The sequence below is a fragment of the Beta vulgaris genome, chromosome 7 (genome assembly GCF_026745355.1).
Source record: "Beta vulgaris subsp. vulgaris cultivar EL10 chromosome 7, EL10.2, whole genome shotgun sequence".
Taxonomy (NCBI): Eukaryota; Viridiplantae; Streptophyta; class Magnoliopsida; order Caryophyllales; family Amaranthaceae; genus Beta; species Beta vulgaris.
This window is the reverse complement of record NC_079208.1, coordinates 10,867,126-10,887,363: the sequence shown is the minus strand read 5'-3', so window position 1 is coordinate 10,887,363 and position 20,238 is coordinate 10,867,126. Positions and strand designations below refer to the sequence as shown.

General features: G+C 43.6%; 2 protein-coding genes across 2 annotated transcripts; both read right to left on the bottom strand.

The window, feature by feature from the left end:
- Nucleotides 1–993: 993 nt before the first annotated feature.
- Nucleotides 994–2,308, bottom strand: LOC125491697 (uncharacterized). Its single transcript, XM_057390713.1, has 2 exons — nt 1,362–2,308; nt 994–1,123 (listed from the first exon to the last, which is right to left on the bottom strand). Exons 1-2 carry the CDS (start codon nt 2,306–2,308, stop codon nt 994–996), a joined length of 1,077 nt encoding a protein of 358 aa, XP_057246696.1.
- Nucleotides 2,309–18,279: 15,971 nt separating this feature from the next.
- Nucleotides 18,280–19,551, bottom strand: LOC104883294 (uncharacterized). Its single transcript, XM_048633788.2, has one exon. The coding sequence runs from the start codon at nt 19,549–19,551 to the stop codon at nt 18,280–18,282; it is 1,272 nt and encodes a 423-aa protein (XP_048489745.2).
- Between the last annotated feature and the right edge of the window lie 687 nt (nt 19,552–20,238).

Below are 20,238 nucleotides of genomic sequence, written 5' to 3'. Positions count from 1 at the left end.
GGATTGAGCTTCATCCCATACTTCTTTAAGACCTCAAAGGTTTCTTGCAGGTGGTCCACATGATCCTTTGCTTTCTTCGTTTTGACCAGCATGTCATCTATGTAAACTTCCATCGTGTCCCCCAGCTGCTTCTCGAACATCTTGTTGACTAGCCGCTGGTAGGTGGCACCCGCATTTTTTAGCCCAAAGGGCATTACCTTGTAACAATAGATGCCTCTTTCAGTCATGAAGGCGGTCTTTTCTTGGTCTGCAGGATCCATTAGTATCTGATTGTAACCTGAGTACGCATCTAGGAATGTCAGCCTTTCATGTCCAGCTGTAGCGTCCACTAATGCATCAATATGTGGCAGCGGGAATGGATCTTTGGGGCACGCCTTATTGAGATCTGTAAAATCGATGCACACCCGCCATTTGCCATTTTTCTTCCCAACAACCACCACGTTAGCTAGCCAATCGGGATATTTGACTTCTCGGATTTTGCCAGCTTTGAGTAGCTTGTCCACCTCCTCGTTGACTATCATGTTTCTTTCTGGGGCAAACTTCCTTCTTTTCTGCTTCACGGCTTTGAGTTGGGGTCGACGTTTAGCTTATGGGTGATGATGTCAGGCTCAATGCCTACCATGTCTTCATGGCTCCATGCAAAACAGCTTACATTTTTCTTCAAGAATTCTATGATCTGCTGCTTTTCCTCAGCTGGTAGGGATGCCCCAATCTGCACGGTTTGCTCCGGCTTTGCTGGGTCCAACGCCACTTCATCTACATCTTGATCTGTTGGCTTGGCTGGCGCTGGACCTTGCTGTAATTGCTAGATAGATTCCTTTTTTGCTTTTAGAGATATGCTATAGCATTCCCTAGCCAGCTTGCGATCGCCCCTGATTTCTTGTACTCCCCACTTGGTAGGGAATTTAATAGTCTGGTGATAGGTGGAAGGTACAGCTCGCATTTTATGGATCCATGGTGTCCCCATTATGATGTTGTATGCTGAGGGACAATCTACCACATTGAACCTGGTTTGGAGGTTGACTCCTTTTGCATAGGTGGGCAATACGATTTCTCCGAGCGTTGTAGCTGGCTCGCCATTGAACCCGAACAGAACGGTTGCTTTCCTGAGGATATCAGCTTCCTGCAGCCCCATGCTTTCTAGAGCATTTTTGAAAATGATATTAGCTGAGCTGCCATTGTCTATCAGGACTCGCTTCATGAGGCAATTGCTGACGGTGAGAGACACGACGAGGCCGTCATGATTATCAGCTTCTTCATCTCCATCTTCTTCGTCGAAGCTGATGGTCATGCTTTTGAGCTTTTTCTCTTCAGCACTCCTCAGCGGGCTAGGTGCAATTTTGGAACCTTCTCGAGCAAACCTCTTGGCTGCAGAGTATGTTAGTCCACATATTTCTGAACCTCCAGAGATAGAGTTGATTACCTTATCGTGCAGGGGCTCAGGTGGCGGACAAGGCTGTTGCTGGCTGGGGCCAGCTTTATCTTCTTGCTGCCCCTTCTTCCCCATCAAGTGCTCGAGATAGCCCTTCTTGAGTAGCCATGCCACTTCCTTTTTGAGAGCATTGCATTCTTCTGTTCGATGGCCATGGTCGCCATGGTAGCTGCACCACTTGGTGGTATCCTTCTCGCTGTCTGGTCTGTCGTTTTTGCGAGGCCACCTAATTGTGGTTCCCAGCTTTTCTAATGCGTTTACTACGCCCCCTGCATCCACGTTAAAACAGTAGGAAGCAATGGAAGGATAATCATTGTCAGACGATTTACCTGTGGCTTTGCTGGCTACGTTATTACTTTCGCGCTTCTGATATGGCTGATGGCGCCAATCAGTCTTCCTCTGGTTCTGGGATTTCCGATCATAGCTAGGCTCGCTTACGTACCTGGACGCCTCGTCCTCCTCGACACGTATCTCAGCCATAGCTCTGGCCCTGACCTCTTCGAATGTGCCACATGGGTACCTGGTCAATTCATAATACAATCTAGATTTATAGGTTAGTCCTCTCCTGAATGCTTCGATAGCTGTGGGAACATCCAGGTTCTTGACGGAGATCATTTCCTTGTTGAATCGATCTAGGTACTGCCTCACAGCTTCATTGGCTTTCTGGGTGATGCGGTACAAGTCGCCGGTGTGCTTCTCTAGGATTCTGCTGCTTGCAAACTGCATATAAAACTTGTTAATTAAAGCAGCAAAATTTTGAATGCTACCTGGCTTAAGACTTATCAGCCATTGTAAAGCGGGTCCAGATAGGGTGGCCCCGAAGGACTTGCACATGGTGGCTTCTAGCAGATGCTCAGGAATGGATAGAGTCCACATCTTCTGTTTATATTGAGCCAGATGGTCATAGGGATCCGCAACTCCATCATACAGCTTGTGAGGCTGGGTCACGTTGATCTTTTTGGGAATCCTGGCTCTTGCAATTTCTTCCACATCTTCTGTTTATATTGAGCCAGATTCTTCAGCCACAGGGGTAGGTGCTCCAGGTAGCTTCGTCAGCATGCGAAGTATTTTCCTGTTCTGAGATTCTAGGAGCGCCATTTTCCTGGCTGTGGGATCAGCTTCATCTGCTTCATCGTCGGATCTAGCTGCTCCATCCTCACCTTCGCTGGCCTCGGAATCTTCGAGATTAAGCGCTTTAGGAGTTATGTTCCGGATACGCTGTTTGGGTGTTTTGTTACTTTTGACAGAGTCCAACTCTTTCCTGAGGCTGTCAATGGTCTGCTGGGCCTCAGATTGAGTGCGGTGAAGGTCCTCCTGAGCCTTCAGCAAAGCCGCTTTCATTGTCTCAGCAGAATCGTCAGCCATTTCAAAGTTGAGTTGAAGTGTTTCTTTTGGGATTTTGATGAGAGTTTAGCTGTAGAGCCCCACGGTGGGCGCCAAACTGTTTATGCCAAATTCTGATCAGGCAGAACTTAGCTGAGGATCTACAGCTAATGGAGATGCAATAACAAGGGATGCTAGCTACGAAATTAAAAGAGGATGCAAAGAAAGACAGAGACACCAAGAAATGGTGACGCGGAAACCCCAAGAGGAGGGTAAAAACCGCGGGTGGAATTGAGTCCACCAATCCACTACGTAGGAAGATTACAACTTATAGCTAGCAGCTAGCAGCTTGTAGCTTATACTAAATACACTTGTTGATGTTTGTGAAAGTAAATGGAAGTGTTCTAATGTAAGCAATGTTAATGAACTGCCCTTTTCCCCAATACTTCTACTCCTATTTATATCCATACATTTATTGTAACGTTGCTTTACATGTTTACGTTGCATAACTAATCTCCTAATATGATGCCATGATCTCCTAATATCAAGGAGTATCTCCACTTCTGCTTAATGACTTTGTCAACCCTATTTTGTAGGCATAACAGCATTATTTGACTTGATCTTGATCAGTATCCAATGCTCTTTGAATCAAATTTATTCAACTCCCTTCGTTCCTGCTTGCTGTAGCTGCTACCTGATAACTTCTAGCTGGGACGGATGTATATCCTGCAGATTCAGCTTAGCAAAATTTTTAGGACATAACAACCCCCTTCCTACTTCTTCGCTTGTCAAAGACGCTCATCCTCGCTCGTTGAAGACTCGTACACCATGTTCGTCTCAACTTAACGCCACTGTATTTTTGCACCTTCGTCGTCGTTCAACCTACTTGTTGGCCCATTGTGCGCCTCCTTATCTCCCTTTGTCACAGATGTTCATCTCCGCCTCATTCAATTTTGTTCTGCCTCCCTTCAATTTTGTCCCACCTCCCTTCAACTTGTCGCCTCCTTCAATTTTTTACGAATAGTTTTAGTTTATTAGTTTGGTGTTCTTTAATTTTTTTTTTTTTTTTTGTAACTAAATCTCAATCTTTAGATGAGTTACTTCAACAAGTTCCTATACTAAATTAATTCATCTGTTGCAGCGGAGACTTCTGTTTTCTGTAAAAAATACACTTTTAGTGTATGTAGTTGAGTTCAGCATCATGATTGTTTGTGTGTGATGTGCGCAGACTGCACCTTGTGACTCCTTTATGTCGTCATTGCTCTTGACTCAAATGTAGTTTCTCAGCTCCAATTTCTCTTGTGGCTCAATTGCAGATGCAGTGACATTTCAGAAATAGTAGCTAAGAAGATGATTTTGCATCAGTCCACTCCCTTGTGTGAGTCCCTCGTCCTTGTCCTCTCCCTGGCGTCTCCGCCCTTCCCCCTCCCCACTATGCTGGCGCGTCCTTCTTGTTGTCACCTTCTTGCTGTCATCCCTTCCCCCGTTTTCGTATACTATGTCCTAGTTTGCGTCAGTAGGTCATTCCCCTGCGTCTCCCTCGTAGGTAAGCCACGCCTTGTTACTCCTAATCCCCTCCTCTGTTCACACTCCTTCTTAGTCGTTTTCCCTAGCTTTGTTCTTCAACTCCACCCCTGTGCATAGGCTCTTCAGTGCTCCCTGCTTCCTTGTCGTCAAATATTCCCATCCCAGTTCCCCAGTTTAGTTTTTCGGTGGTTTTTAAGTTTAGACATTCCCTCCCCATCCTCTGGTTCTCGTTTCTCAAAGAGTTTTAGGTCCTAGGTTCCCCTTCCCGTTCCCCTATTCGAGTGTTAAATTGCTTAGTTCTTAGTATCCCCTCCCCGTTCCTCCAGTTTTAGGATCGAGTTTAGGCTTAGTTCCCCCCCCCCCTTTGTGTTCGTTGTTCTTAGTTTGGTTTGGTTGCCAAGGAAAGATTCATTTGGTACGTGAAGGCTACGTGCAGTTTTTATTAAGGTAGTATAGCGTTGTTGTAGGCGTGGTATTTTTCTTGGAAGTACATCTTCATTTCCCCATCCCCTTAAGTTTTAGTTTTCTGCATTCCGTTGTTTAGTTCTTAGTTGTGTTATATGGTTATGTTCTTTGTTAACTTAACCTGCTTGATACATTTTTTTATTGCCGGTGATAGTCATTGTTATGTCCTAATAATTTCCTAAGCTGAACCTGCAGGTTACGCATCTGTCCCAGCTAGAGATTATCAGGTAGCAGCTACAGCAAGCAGAGACGAAGGGAGCTGAATAAATTCGGTTGAAAGAACATTGGATACTTATCAAGACCAAGTCAAAATAAGTGACGTTAAGCTAAAGAAATAGGGAGAAGTCGTTAGCCAGCAGAAGAGGAGATCTCCCTTGATTCTAGGAGTTGTGGCACCTTCATAGGAAGTTAGTTATGCAACGTTCAAATAAGGAATAACGTTATACAAATGTATTAGTATAAATAGAGGGAAAACACTCTGTAAAACACAAGTCTTTACATTGCTCTTACTTAATTCTTTCTCTCTTCTACATTTACAATATTCTAAGTGTATTTAGTAAAGCTATAAGCTGCTAGCTGCTAGCTATAAGTTGTAATCTTCTCATAGTGGATTGGTGGACTCAATTCCACCCGCGGTTTTTACCCTCTTCCTGGGGTTTTCCGCGTCACCATTTCTTGGTGTCTTTGTCTTTTCTTTGCATCTCTTTTAATTCGTAGCTAGCATCTTTTGTTGTTTGTACTGCATCTCCATTAGCTGTAGATCCTTAGCTAAGTTCTGCCTGATCAGAATTTGGCATAAACAGTTTGGCGCCCACCGTGGGGCTCTACAGCTAAAACTCTCATCAAAATCCCAAAAAGAAACACTTCAACCCAACTTTGAAATGGCTGACGATTCTGCTGAAGAATGAAAGCGGCTTTGCTGAAGGCTCAAGAAGACCTTCACCGCACTCAATCTGAGGCCCAGCAGACCATTGACAGCCTCAGAAAGGAATTGGATTCTGTCAAAAGTAGCAAAACCCAAACAGTATCCGGAATGTAACTCCTAAGATGCTTGATCTCGAAGATTCCGAGGCCAGTGAAGGTGAAGATGGAGCAGCTAGGTCCGACGATGAAGCAGATGAAGCTGATCCTGCAGCTAAGAAAATGGCGCTCCTAGAATCTCAGAACAGGAAAATACTTCGCATGCTGACGAAGCTCCTGGAGCACCACCCCTGTGGCTGAAGAATCTCCTGATGGCTACGCTCAATCCCCCTTCGTGGAAGAAATCGCAAGAGCCAGGATTCCCAAAAAGATCAACGTGACCCAGCCTCACAAGCTGTATGATGGAGCTGCGGATCCCTATGACCATGTGGCTCAATATAAACAGAAGATGTGGACTCTGTCCATTCCTGAGCATCTGCTGGAAGCCACCATGTGCAAGTCCTTCGGGGCCACCCTATCTGGGCCCGCTTTACAATGGCTGATAAGTCTTAAGCCAGGTAGCATCCAAAATTTTGCTGCTTTAATTAACAAGTTTTATATGCAGTTTGCAAGCAGCAGGGTCCTAGAGAAGCACACCGGCGACTTGTACCGCATCACCCAGAAAGCCAATGAAGCTGTGAGGCAGTACCTGGATCGATTCAACAAGGAAATGATCTCTGTCAAGAACCTGGATGTTCCCACGCTATCGAAGCATTCAGGAGAGGACTAACCTATAAATCTAGATTGTATTATGAATTGACCAGGTACCCATGTGGCACATTCGAAGAGGTCAGGGCCAGAGCTATGGCTGAGATACGTGTCGAGGAGGACGAGGCGTCCAGGTACGTGAGCGAGCCTAGCTACGATCGGAAATCCCAGAACCAGAAGAAGATGATTGGCGCCATCAGCCATATCAGAAGCGCGAAAGTAATAACGTAGCCAGCAAGGCCACAGGTAAATCATCTAACAACGATTACCCTTCCATTGCTTCCTACTGTTTTAACGTGGATGCAGGAGGCGTAGTAAACGCACTAGAAAAGCTGGGAACCACGTAGGTGGTCGCAAAAGCGACAGACCAGACAGCGAGAAGGACACCACCAAGTGGTGTAGCTACCATGGCGACCATGGCCATCGAACAGAAGAATGCAATGCTCTCAAAAAGGAGTGGCATGGCTGCTCAAGAAGGGCTATCTCGAGCACTTGATGGGGAAGAAGGGGCAGCAAGAAGATAAAGCTGGCCCCAGCCAGCAACAGCCTCATCCGCCACCTGAGCCCCTACACGATAAGGTAATCAATTCTATCTCTGGAGGTTCAGAAATATGTGGACTAACATACTCTGCAGCCAAGAGATTTGCTCGAGAAGGTTCCAAAACGCACCTAGCCCGCTGAGGAGTGCTGAAGAGAAAAAGCTCAGAAGCATGACCATCAGCTTCGACGAAGAAGATGGAGATGAGGAAGCTGATAATCATGACGGCCTCGTCGTATCTCTCACCGTCAGCAATTGCCTCATGAAGCGAGTCTTGATAGACAATGGCAGCTCAGCTAATATCATTTTCAAAATGCTCTAGAAAGCATGGGGCTGCAGGAAGCTGATATCCTCAGGAAAGCAACCGTTCTGTTCGGGTTCAATGGCGAGCCAGCTACAACGCTCGAGAAGATCGTATTGCCCACTATGCAAAAGGAGTCAACCTCCAAACCAGGTTCAATGTGGTAGATTGTCCCTCAGCATACAACATCATAATGGGGACACCATGGATCCACAAAATGCGAGCTGTACCTTCAACCTATCACCAGACTATTAAGTTCCCTACCAAGTGGGGAGTGCAAGAAATCAGGGGCGATCGCAAGCTGGCTAGGGAATGCTATAGCATATCTCTAAAAGCAAAAAAGGAATCTATCTAGCAATTACAGCAAGGTCCAGCGCCAGCCAAGCCAACAGATCAAGATGTAGATGAAGTGGCGTTGGACCCAGCAAAGCCAGAGCAGACCGTGCAGATTGGGGCATCCCTGCCAGCTGAGGAGAAGCAGCGGATTATTGAATTCTTAAAGAAAAATGTAAGCTGTTTTGCGTGGAGCCATGAAGATTGGTAGGCATTGAGCCTGACATCATCACCCTAAGCTAAACGTCGATCCTAACTCAAAGCCCGTGAAGCAGAAAAGAAGGAAGTTTGCTCCAGAAAGAAATATGATAGTCAACGAGGAGGTGGACAAGCTACTCAAAGCTGGCAAAATCCGAGAAGTCAAATATCCCGACTGGCTAGCTAACGTGGTGGTTGTTGGAAAGAAAAATGGCAAATGGCGGGTGTGCATCGATTTTACAGATCTCAATAAGGCTGCCCCAAAGATCCATTCCCGCTGCCACATATTGATGCATTGGTGGACGCTACAGCTGGCCATGAAAGGCTAACGTTCCTAGCATACTCAGGTTACAATCAGATACTAATGGATCCTGCAGACCAAGAAAAGACCGCCTTCATGACTGAAAGAGGCATCTATTGCTAAAGGGAATGCCCTTTGGGCTAAAAAATGCGGGTGCCACCTACCAGCGGCTAGTCAACAAGATGTTCGAGAAGCAGCTGGGGACACGATGGAAGTCTATATAGATGACATGCTGGTCAAAACAAAGAAAGCAGAGGATCATGTGGACCACCTGCAGGAAACCTTTGAAGTCTTAAAGAAGTATGGGATGAAGCTTAATCCTAGCAAGTGTTCCTTCGGTGTCCCAGCAGGCAAGTTTTTGGGCTACATAGTCACCCAGCGAGGAATAGAAGCCAATCCCAGCCAAGTGCAAGCACTAATCAATATTCAGTCACCACGAAACCTGAAAGAGGTCCAGAAGCTGACAGGAAGGGTAGCTGCGCTGAACAGATTCATATCCAGATCATCCGACAAGTGCCACTGTTTTACAACGTGCTAAAAAAGAATAAAGGATTCAACTGGACAGATGAGCATGAAGCTGCATTGCAGGATCTGAAGGCCTACTGGCTCAACCTCCCCTTATCAAAGCCATCTACAGGAGAGACTCTCCAGCTGTATCTAGCTGTTAGCAGCAAAGCGGTAAGTGCGGTACTAGCCAGGGAAGCTGAAAATCAACAACTCCCAGTTTATTACGTTAGCAAATCCTTGCTAGATGCTGAAACCAGGTACACATCACTTGAAAAATTAGTTTAGCTTTATATATGGCATCTCGTAAGTTGAGGCACTATTTTGAGTCTCACCCCATTCATGTTATGACTAATTACCCCATCAAAGCAGTATTACGAAAACCTGAGCATTCAGGGAGAATGGCCAAATGGGCCATATCCCTGATGCACATGACATTAGGTATCTACCCAGGACAGCTATAAAATCGCAAGCCCTAGCTGACTTTGTGGCAGACTTTAGCCCTGACTAGCAGCTACCGCTGAGAAGAAGTGCGCCACATTAACAAAGTAGGTAAATCAGGCTCATGGCAGCTGTATGTGGATGGATCTTCAAACTTCAGAGGGGTGGTCTAGGTATAGTGCTAAAGTCGCCACAAGGGGACATGATAGTACGCGCTATCTGCTGCGATTTTAAAGCTACCAACAATGAGGCTGAATATGAGGCCTTAATCGCAGGTATGATACTAGCACATGATTTAAAAGCTAACAGTTTGCGTGTCTTCAGTGATTCGTTGCTAATAGTAAGCCAGGTAAATGGAGAGAAGCAGCTAAAGATTCTAAAATGGCCTCTTACCTGGAGCTAGCCAAAGACAAAGCCAAGTTATTCGAAGAGTTCAGCATAAAACAGATCCCAAGGGACCAGAATACCAAGGCCGACGCCCTAGCTAACCTCGGATCAGCACTCAGAAAATGCGATTTCAAATCAATACCTATAGCCCACCTAGCTGAGCCAGCTATCAGCAAAGAGGTAAACATGGTGCACAGATGACAGCCAGGCAGGAAGCACTAGCTGGACCCAGCCAATCATCGATTTTTGGAGAGGGGCATCTTGCCAGAAGATAAGCTGGAAGCTAGGAAGCTGCGAATGAAAGCCACAAGATATCATGTTATTTCGGCACTCTATTCAAAAGAGCTTGCGCCAGCTACGATCTATTACAAAGATGCTTGGAGAAAGACCAGTGGGAGCCCACACTCAAGGATTCCATGAAGGTGAATGCGGGTCTCATGCAGCTGGAAGAAGCCTATCAAACAAAATCCTAGCATACGGGTATTATTGGCCAACCATGCGTGCTGATGCTAAGAAGTATGTGCAAAAATGCGAAAGCTGCCAGAAACACGCAGGCATGACACATCAGCCAGCTGAGATATTGCACCCCACCTTAACACCCTGGCCTTTCATGAGGTGGGGCATGGACATTGTGGGGAAATTACCCGTAGCTCCAGGGCAAAAAGTTTTCATGCTAGCACTCACACTACTTCTCCAAATGGATCGAAGCTGGGGCATTCCAGCAGGTGAGAGATAAAGAAGTAATATCCTTTTTGCATACTAACATTATCTGCAGATTCGGGGTACCTAGCGAAATCATTTGTGATAACGGATCACAATTCATAAGTGACAAGACAAGGCAATTCTGTCACGAATGGAACATCAGCTTGATAACTTCCACACCTAGATATCCGCAAGCTAACGGACAAGCTGAGTCCAGCAATAAAGTAATTATCAATGGCATTAAGAGGCGCCTAAAAGCTAAGAAGGAAATGGGTAGAAGACTACCTAAGGTGCTTGGGCAAACAGAACAACACCAAGAGGCGCCACAGGAAGAACTCCTTTTTCACTTGTGTATGGATGCGAGGCGGTGCTACCTGCGGAAGTAGCTGTCCCTACAGCTAGATATGGATTGATGACTCCTGAAGCCAACGACAAAGAGCTTAGCTACGACCTAGATTCCATCGAAGAGTTAAGAGATAATGCATTAATACGAATGGCTGCACAACAGCAAATAGTGGCTCGTAGCTTCAACAAGAATGTCAAAGCTAAAGTATTCAAGGTAGGAGATTGGGTTCTAAGGAAAGTTTTTCAGAATACCCAAGAGTCAATGCGGTAAGTTAGGGATCAGCTGGGAAGGCCCCTATCTAATCGATCAAGTAGTTGGAAAAGGAGCTTATCGTCTAACTACTAAAGATGGAAAAGCAGTACCTAGAAGCTGGAACGCTTCTCACCTTAAGCTATATCATTTCTAACCTGGGGCATCAACCAGGTTACTACCGGGCCAAAGACGCCAGAATCTTTAAAGGCAACCACTGCTTTGCACAAAGCATTGGTCCACCAGGTAAACAACAAATTAATTTTACTAACACTTAAGTATTTTATTGCTCGTAGCAGCAAGCCATCTAAAGTCCACTTCATACGCAGGTAAACGCAAGGGGTTGCAGCACCCAGGTGGGTAGCTGGAATTTCGAGATCCAGCTACAAGGTCGTAGCACCAGCATCAAGCAGCTAAGGGTTAGTTCACCCAAACTTAGCTGAATGGTCGTAGCACCAAGAAACGGGCCCAACCTAAGTTGAACAACACTTACCCCAGGTAAATATGTTGTTCTAATATCTAAGAACAAAAAGCATGCATGTAACTTAAGTATTTATCAAAGTATCAATAGCTAAGATCAAAAGGCAAAAGCATAAGTTCAAACGATTAAATTGCTAAAAGGAAATATGTTCTTACAAAAACGCATTGCCCCCATAGGCAATGGTAAAAGTACCAAAGCTAATTAAAACTAAATGTTCCAGAAAGAAAAGCTGATAAAGTACTGAAGAAACTAAGAAGCTACGCTGGCATCATCACCAACAGTTTCTCCTTGCTAGCTGGAGCGGCACCCTCTGGCTGGTTGAGAGTGGAGGAGATCCAGCTGTAGATTCTCTGAATCATCTGCCTTGCCACCTGTAGCTAGGCCTCCAACAGCCATCGAGTCCAGCTTGAGGAACTGTCATGTAAAATTGACACCCTTGTCATCCAGCTTCTTGAATTTATCAGGTATGCCAGCTTCGCAGTTTCAATAATTTTTGCTTCAGCTTGAACATCTAAAACCCTCTCCTCAGCATCTCTGACAGCTGTGTTCAGGCGTGCATTTTCTTTCTCCGCCTCAGCTATCTTCTCATCTTTTTCCTGCCTCTCTTTCTCCATTAATTTTTGCTCAGCAGCTAACTTGCTCTCAGCATCCAGCCGGGACTGTTTCTCCCTCTCTAGCTTAGCTTGGTGGCTCAAATTGTCCTTTTGCAGACGAGCCACCTTATCTTGAAGGGTGGCAACAGTCCGCAAGCTGTCCCTGGCAGCTATGCAGCTCTGGGAAAGCTGACGAAGCAATGAAAATCATAAGTATAAGCAGCAGTAATCATATTCTTAATATGAGATAGTTCAAAAAACGTTACTAACCTGTAGGGATAGCTGAACAGCATGGTTCAGGATGACCTCAGGGTCCTGTCCCTTTAACCTCTTTTGTGCAGCTGGGAATACGAGCTTGTCAGCTGCAGGCCAGATCCCACCTTCTAGACCTTCTTCAGCTAGAAAGTCAGCAGGAAAGCTTACAAGGACTTCATCTCTAGGAGATCAGTCGTGATGTCAATGGTGGTTGGGATGTGGATGAGCGTAGGTGCTTGCGAGGAGCCCTCTCAACCTGAGTTTGCCCAGAAGAGGCGCTGATCTCTTCCTATTCTTCAGCCTATCCATAGCATCTTCATCAGACAAATTGCTAGACCTTGCTGGAGCTGCATGGATAGGGAAAACATAGTCGGCCTAATATCCAAGAATTATAAGCAAAATAAAACCTACACAAAAACCGAAATTACCTGTTGACATTGAGTTGGTGCGAGAGGAAGCCTTAGAGTCCAGAGGTAAAACTTCAGCAGGAGCTGTGAAGGTGCGTTCCTCAACAGGGAAGTTAAGCAATTCCGGTAGCCTCTCAGCCTGTTCAGGAATCTGGGAGATAATGGTGTAACGCCCCGACCTCTAAGCATCTTTATTAGGTTAATAAATCTTGATTATTAGCAGCGGAAGTCCTAGCTTTTGGTCGGTGCGTTACTGCCGTACTTTCCATTAGGAAAATACAAGGCAACATACTTGCATAAACGTATAATAACATGGAACTTAAATGTACTAGGTTATGTTAAAGTAAAACAGAGTTGATGTTAATTAAACGAAGTAAGTACTTAAGTTACAAAAGCTTTAATTTGTTTGAGTTATTCTAATAACATTTCCTCACTGCTAAGCCATGGCGTCATCCCCATCGGTACCTAAAACAGAAAGACAAAACGTCATGAGCCGAGGCTCAGTAACATACTACTCTAACAACGTAAATTCATTTCAACTCATTTTATTTGAAAACAGGGAGAAGAGAATATCGCAAACATCATTTCATAAACATATATCTTGATAATAGAAATCCAACCATTTTGAGATATTATCCTTTATAATCTTACATCATTTTTAATGGTAACTTGGCAAGTACAACATCATAACATCATAATCATTAATCCGAAAGGCGGTCACAACAAAGGTGACACTTGCGGTGCCCATAACATTAATCCGAAAGGCGGTCACAACAAAGGTGACACTTGCGGTGCCCATAACATATACATATCCGAAAGGCGGTCACAACAAAGGTGACACTTGCGGTGCCCATATCCGAAAGGCGGTCACAACAAAGGTGACACTTGCGGTGCCCATAAAGTATTGCCAAGAACCGTCTTTCACTTTCATTTATCATGTTTCGTTATTTTTATATTTATGTGGTAAAACATGTCTTAAGCATCATGAAAACCAATTCATCATCATAAATATCATATAGCAAAACATTTCATATCCCGCAATCCATAAACACATATCATCAAAACATTATGTAAAAGCGTCATAAAACGTAGTTGGAAGGGGAGTGCGGGTGTTAGCAGTAGACGTTACCTCGAGTCGCGATTATTATACTTGATAGCCGGGTGAGGCTTGTAATTTCCCTTTTCCTTTCTAATCTATTCAAGGATTAATAAAGACGACTTATTAATATTTTATTCTAGATTTAAACTCTACGATCCATTTCCATCATGTGTCTATGAATTACTAGAGTGTTTATAAAATTAATAGTTATGGAACCTTATTACAACATTTATTACTAAAACTATACTTCTTGAATTTAGTAACTTGATTACTAACTTATGCAAAACTATTTAATTAGTAATAATCATTACTTCTAAGATTCATGAAAATTCATGTTTAATGACTTGAAGGTATAATTATAGAACTTTCATACTTTACTTAGACTTTTAATAGTAACTAGTTATTCCACTCTAACTTGTACTAGAGATATTTCATACTAATTGATACCCATGTATAAGTGACTTATTTAATTTACAACTTAAATGGTGGGATTCATTCATTAAGCTAAAAAGTGGAGCTACATGTACTCATTTTTAAGAATAAGCTTACTAGGTAACACTATACTTATATAATCCAAGTATACTTAATTAATATTACTTTATAATACTTAAATTTAAGTCATAAATATATATACTTGAATTGGGTTATTATATGATACACTATAGTATAAATAAGTAAATGGTTAGATCATAACATCAACCCTATTAGAGCAACATCATACTTAATCTTTTGATTTAGTCCAAAATAATTACTACATTCTAAATTCAGCCCAAGAAGTAATTTAAACAAGTAGGTAATGTTTACTTAAGCCCAACTAATGACTTATTAGTGATAATATCTTTTCAAACCAAAATAGGAGGGAAAGGAGTAAAACTCACTGGGTAAAATAAAGAGAAGACACCAAGAGGGACAGCAAGGAGGGGTGTCGTCGGTCTGAGCTACGGCGGGAAGGATGCAGCGTGATGGCCAGCAGGGTGGCGGCGCGTCAGGTGGCAGCAGCCCAGGTGGGCCGAGGAGGAGAGAGAAATCAGGGGAGGGGAACAGCGAGAAAGAGAGGAGGGCAAAGAGGAGGGGTGCAGCGTGGGGGAGGGAGAAGGAGGTGGCGGTGCTGGCGGGGTGGCTGGCTGGTGGTGCGAGTCTGGCGCGCAGTGAGGGCGGCCGACAGGTGGTGGTGGTCGGAGAGTGGCCGGAAAATGGTGGAAGATGTGTGTTTAAAGGTTGTGTAAATTTCAGATTTTTGGGTGGGGATGAATAGTGAAATCAGCATACTATTTATATTAATTTTAGGAACAAAGCTCAATTAAAATAATGGTGGATTAATGGTGAAGTATACTTGGGGAGCAAGGAGTTCTAGAAGCCTTGGGGAGCAAGGTCATGGAGCTTGAGGAAGAAGATGGATTGTGTGGATGGTGAATTTCCCTTTTTGGAAATTTTCTAATTCTTTTACTAATACTAAAATAGTGATTTTTCCTACTTCCTTTTTAATGTATTACCAATCTAACTTAGCTTATTTTATTAAATACTTGATTTTATTTTGTCGAATATATTAAAGAAGTAATTAAATAAATAAAAATAATTTATTTAAGCTAATTATCAATGTTAATCAAGTTCGAATTTTTGGGATATTACATCCTCACCTCCTTAGAATAAGTTTCGTCCTCGAAACTTGCACATATGATATAAAGATTCAAACATCAAACTTGCTCAATCACATATTTCAAAAACATGCATTTCATTCACATATCAAAACAAAAGTTTACATAAAATCATCTAAGCAAATAGATGGGGTATCTTGCTTTCATTTGATCTTCTACTTCCCACGTGGCCTCAGACGATGAATGGTTAGCCCATAAGATTTTGACCATATGGATTGCCTTACTCCTGAGCTGCTTTTCTCTACGATCGAGAATTTCAATCGGTTTCTCTTCATACGACAGATCGTTCCTCAATTGCAAAGGCTCGTGCCTAATTACGTGGCTTGGATCAGAAATATACTTCCTCAACATCGATATATGGAAGACATCATGCACTCGATCCAAGTCTGTGGGTAAAGCTAATCGATAAGCCACTTCGTTGACTCGCTCCAGGATTTCGTACGGACCAATATATCTCGGGCTCAGCTTACCAGACTGTCCAAATCTCATGACACCTTTGCTAGGTGAAACTTTCAGAAAGACATGATCACCTACCATAAATTCTAGTGGCCTCCTTCGATGATCCGCATAACTCTTTTGTCTACTTTGCGCAGTCTTAATCCTAGATTGAATAAGTCGTACTTTTTCTGTCGTTTCTTGTATCAAGTCAGGCCCAATCATTCGTGCTTCGTCGATGTCACTCCAACAAAGAGGTGTTCTACACCTTCTCTCATAAAGTGCTTCATATGGTGCCATCTTGATGCTAGCCTGATAGCTGTTGTTATAGGAAAACTCCACCAATGGCAAGTATTTCTCCCAACTTCCATGGAAATCCAACACACATGCTCTTAGCATATCTTCGAGGGTCTGAATTGTTCGCTCGGTTTGACCATCGGTTGCCGGGTGAAAGGCGGTACTGAAATTGAGTTTGGTGCCAAAAGCTTTCTGTAACTCCTTCCAAAATTTTGCTTGAAACCTCGAGTCTCGATCAGATACAATAGAACTTGGAACACCATGTAATCTGACTATCGTGCTCACATATAACTCTGCTAGCTTGTCTAGGCTCCAATTATTTCTGATCGCCAAGAAATGTGCCGATTTAGTCAACCTGTCCACTATCACCCAAATGCTATTCATACCTCGGGATGATGGTGGTTACCCAACAATAAAATCCATAGAAATCGACTCCCATTTCCATGTTGGAACATCCAAAGGCTGCAATAATCCCGCGGGTCTCTGGTGCTCTATTTTGATCCTCTGGCACGTCAGACACCTTGTCACATATTCAGCAACTTACTGCTTCATATTACTCCACCAAAAATTCTGTTTCAGATCTTTGTATAACTTATTTCCTCCAGGATGAATGGAAAAAGGACTGTTGTGAGCTTCATCTAGTATCCTCTTCTTTAACACCTCGTTATTAGGAACACATAATCTTCCTTGAAATCTCAGTGTCCCGTCTTCCTGGATCACAAATCCTGGTGATTTTCCTTTCTTCACATCACTCTTTATTTTCTCCATCTCCGAATCTCCATTCTGAGCCTCTTTTATTTCCTCCAACCATGTCGGTCGTAGCTCCAATGCATTCAGGTATGCGCCTCGATTCCTCTGAATGATTTCCACTTTCATCTTCTCTAAGTCATCGTAGATGGCTTTGGGAAGGGTTAAGGTTGTGTTTAAGTAGGCTTTTCGGCTTAAGGCATCGGCTACAACGTTAGCCTTTCCAGGGTGATACTGAATGTCGAGATCATAATCTTTCAGGAGCTCTAACCATCTTCGTTGTCTCAAGTTCAACTCTTTTTGAGTGAAGATGTATTTAAGGCTTTTGTGGTCGGTAAAAACCTTGCACGGAACACCGTAAAGGTAGTGTCACCATATTTTGAGAGCAAACACCACTGCTGCTAATTCGAGATCATGAGTAGGATAATTTTGCTCATGAGGCTTGAGCTGTCGGGAAGCATAAGCTATGACTTTCTCGTTTTGCATCAGAACGCATCCCAATCCATGCTTAGAGGCATCACTGTACACTATAAATCCGTCGGTTTCGGAAGGAAGTGTAAGAACGGGGGCAGAGGTGAGACGTTTCTTTAATTCTTGGAAGGCTGATTCACATTTATCATTCCATTCAAACTTGACAGACTTCTTCACCAATCGAGTGATGGGCAGAGCTATCTTGGAGAAGTCTTGGACGAATCTTCGATAATATCCTGCTAAGCCCATAAAACTCCGAACCTCGGGAACGTTGGTAGGTCGAGGCCACTCCATTATAGCTTTTATCTTTTCAGGATCAACAGAGACTCCATTTTCAGAAATGATGTGACCCAAGAAGGCTACTTCTTTCAACCAGAATTCACACTTCTTCAACTTCGCATACAACTGGTTTTCTCTTAACACCTCCAAAACTTTTCTCAAATGTTCTTCGTGCTCACTCAGGCTCCTTGAAAACACCAAGATGTCATCGATGAACACGACAACAAACTTGTCGAGGTAGGGCTTGAAGACACGGTTCATTAGGTCCATGAAAACAGCGGGGGCATTTGTCAACCCAAATGGCATCACCGAAAACTCATAATGACCGTATCGAGTCCTGAACGCGGTCTTTGAGATATCTTCGGGCTTAATACGGAGTTGATGGTATCCGGATCTCAAATCAATCTTTGAAAAGGTAGTTGCACCTCGGAGTTGGTCAAATAGGTCATCGATGCGAGGGAGTGGGTATCTATTCTTGATGGTGATTTTATTTAACTCTCGATAGTCGATGCACAATCTCATTGTCCCATCTTTCTTCTTCACGAATAAGACTGGTGCTCCCCATGGTGATACACTTGGCCGAATATACCCCTTCTCGAGCAATTCGTCCAACTGCTTCTTCAATTCTTGCAATTCTGCTGGTCCCATACGGTAAGGTGCTTTTGAAATGGGTGCAGATCCTGGGATAAGATCAATGTTGAAGTCTATTTCCCTTTGCGGAGGCATGCCAGGTACCTCTTCTAGAAACACATCGGGATACTCACAGACTATTGGGATGTCTGGTAAGGAGAGTTCGGGGGTGGTCACGTCAACCACATGGCATAAGAATCCGTAACACCCTTTTGCTAGTAATTTGAAAGCCTTCGCAGAAGAGATGGTTTCGGGCTTGGCTTTTCTTCTTTGATAGGAAACTTTACATCCATCTGGTCTTCTAAGGGAAACCTCATGATCAAGGCAGTTAATGTCGGCTTTATACTTAGACAACCAATCCATCCCAAAATCACATCAAAGTCGGTCAGGTCAAACTGGACTAAGTCCACGAGGAATTCACACTTCTCTATGAGGATAGGACAATCCCTATATAGGATTTTACATGGAACAGATTCACCATTTGGAAAGGTGATAAACATGGATGAGAATTCAGGACATGATTTAGCTTTTAATCTTTTAGCAAATGACGTAGATATAAATGAATGAGAAGCTCCAGAGTCAAATAAAACATAAGCCGGTATAGAGTTAACAGGAAAGGTACCGGTAATGACGGTGTCATCAGCCTCAGCTTCCTCTCTTTGCATCATGAACACTCTTCCAGCTTGAGGAGGTCCTCTGGGAGGGTATCTGTTGCTGTTGTTGCTGGTGTTGCCACCATAACCAGAATTCTGCATAACTCTTTGATCTCCCACTGGGACACGGTTGGTGACATTTCCAATTCCACGATCACCAAGAGGGCAATTCTTAATTACATGGCCTGGCTTACCACAACGGTAACATTGATCGCTTCCCCATCGACATTCTCTTGCTATATGGCCCAACTTATTACACTTGTTGCAACGAGGAACTTGTTTCTGACCATTGTTGTTCCCCATGTACCCCGTGTTCTGCCATTTGAAAGCATTGCTTGGTTGGCCTCCCTGAGAGTTCCCCTTTCTCTTCCCATTCTCATATACCTCCTTTTGCAGCTTCGTTTTTCTCTCAACATTTATAGCTCTATCATATAGCTCTTGGTATGAGCTACTCATGTGTGCTGCCAACTTTACTTGGATATCAAGGTTTAGACCTCCTTCGAAGCGGTTCATCCTCTGTCGATCAGTAGTTACCAAGTCAGGAGCGAATCGAGCCAACTCATTAAACTTTACGGCATACTCCAATACAGACATGCTCCTTTGTTTCAGATGGATAAATTCAGACTCCATTTGCAGTTGCAGGGACGGGGGATAAAACTGTCTTCTCATAGCTTCTTTCAACTTTTCCCAACCAAATCCCGGTTGATCATGCATCTCCTTTGCAGTTTTCCACCATAGATCAGCTTGTCCTTTCAGATAAAAGACTGCAAAGTTGACCTTCCACTTGTCAGGGCACTGAGTAGCATCAAAAACTTCTCCATGTTGTTGAGCCATTCCTCAAACTCCGTGGGGTCTGGCTTGCCGTCATAGGTTGGCGGCTTGTGAGTGGAGAACTTCTTGAACATGTTAGAGCATTCCTCTTGCTCAGTTTTCGGTCGTTGCCTGTTCCCTTGCAGAATCTCCATCATCATGAGTCCCATCAAGTTCAATTGATTCCGTTTGTTTCTCCGGAGGAATCCTTGAAAATAGGGTCGTTTCGAAGTGCGTCGAGTCTTGCTCTCATTTCCTCCAAATCTGCGTTGTTCGCGTTTCCTTCGTTAGCGCGTTCACCTTCATTTGATTCCATCCTCTAAAATATGAAACGTTTAACGTTGTTATGCTTTCATAACAACCATAGTAACTAACCGTTATAAAATAATGTAAAATGATCCCATCCCGTTCCTAGCACTCACACTCGTATTATCATTTACATTACTCATTATCTTATTTTTATTACTTAATGTTACTATCACCTTTTTATTTACAATTTATAGCTTTTCTTATACTTCCTATTTAAAGTGACGTAAAACCGTGAAGGTTTTACTTAGGGCTTCAGAACCGTTGCTCTGATACCACTCTGTAACGCCCCGACCTCTAAGCATCTTTATTAGGTTAATAAATCTTGATTATTAGCAGCAGAAGTCCTAGCTTTTGGTCGGTGCGTTACTGCCGTACTTTCCATTAGGAAAATACAAGGCAACA

What these genes read in the sequence shown, in the direction of transcription:
- LOC125491697 (XM_057390713.1), bottom strand. Translation starts at nt 2,308, where the DNA reads ATGTGGACTCTATCCATTCCTGAGCATCTGCTAGAAGCCACCATGTGC. An exon ending in ACATACTCTGCAGCCAAGAG is followed by an intron (nt 1,124 to 1,361) that starts GTTTGCTCGAGA and finishes ATGGGGCTGCAG; the next exon opens with GAAGCTGATATCCTCAGGAA.
- LOC104883294 (XM_048633788.2), bottom strand. Translation starts at nt 19,551, where the DNA reads ATGGCTCAACAACATGGAGAAGTTTTTGATGCTACTCAGTGCCCTGAC.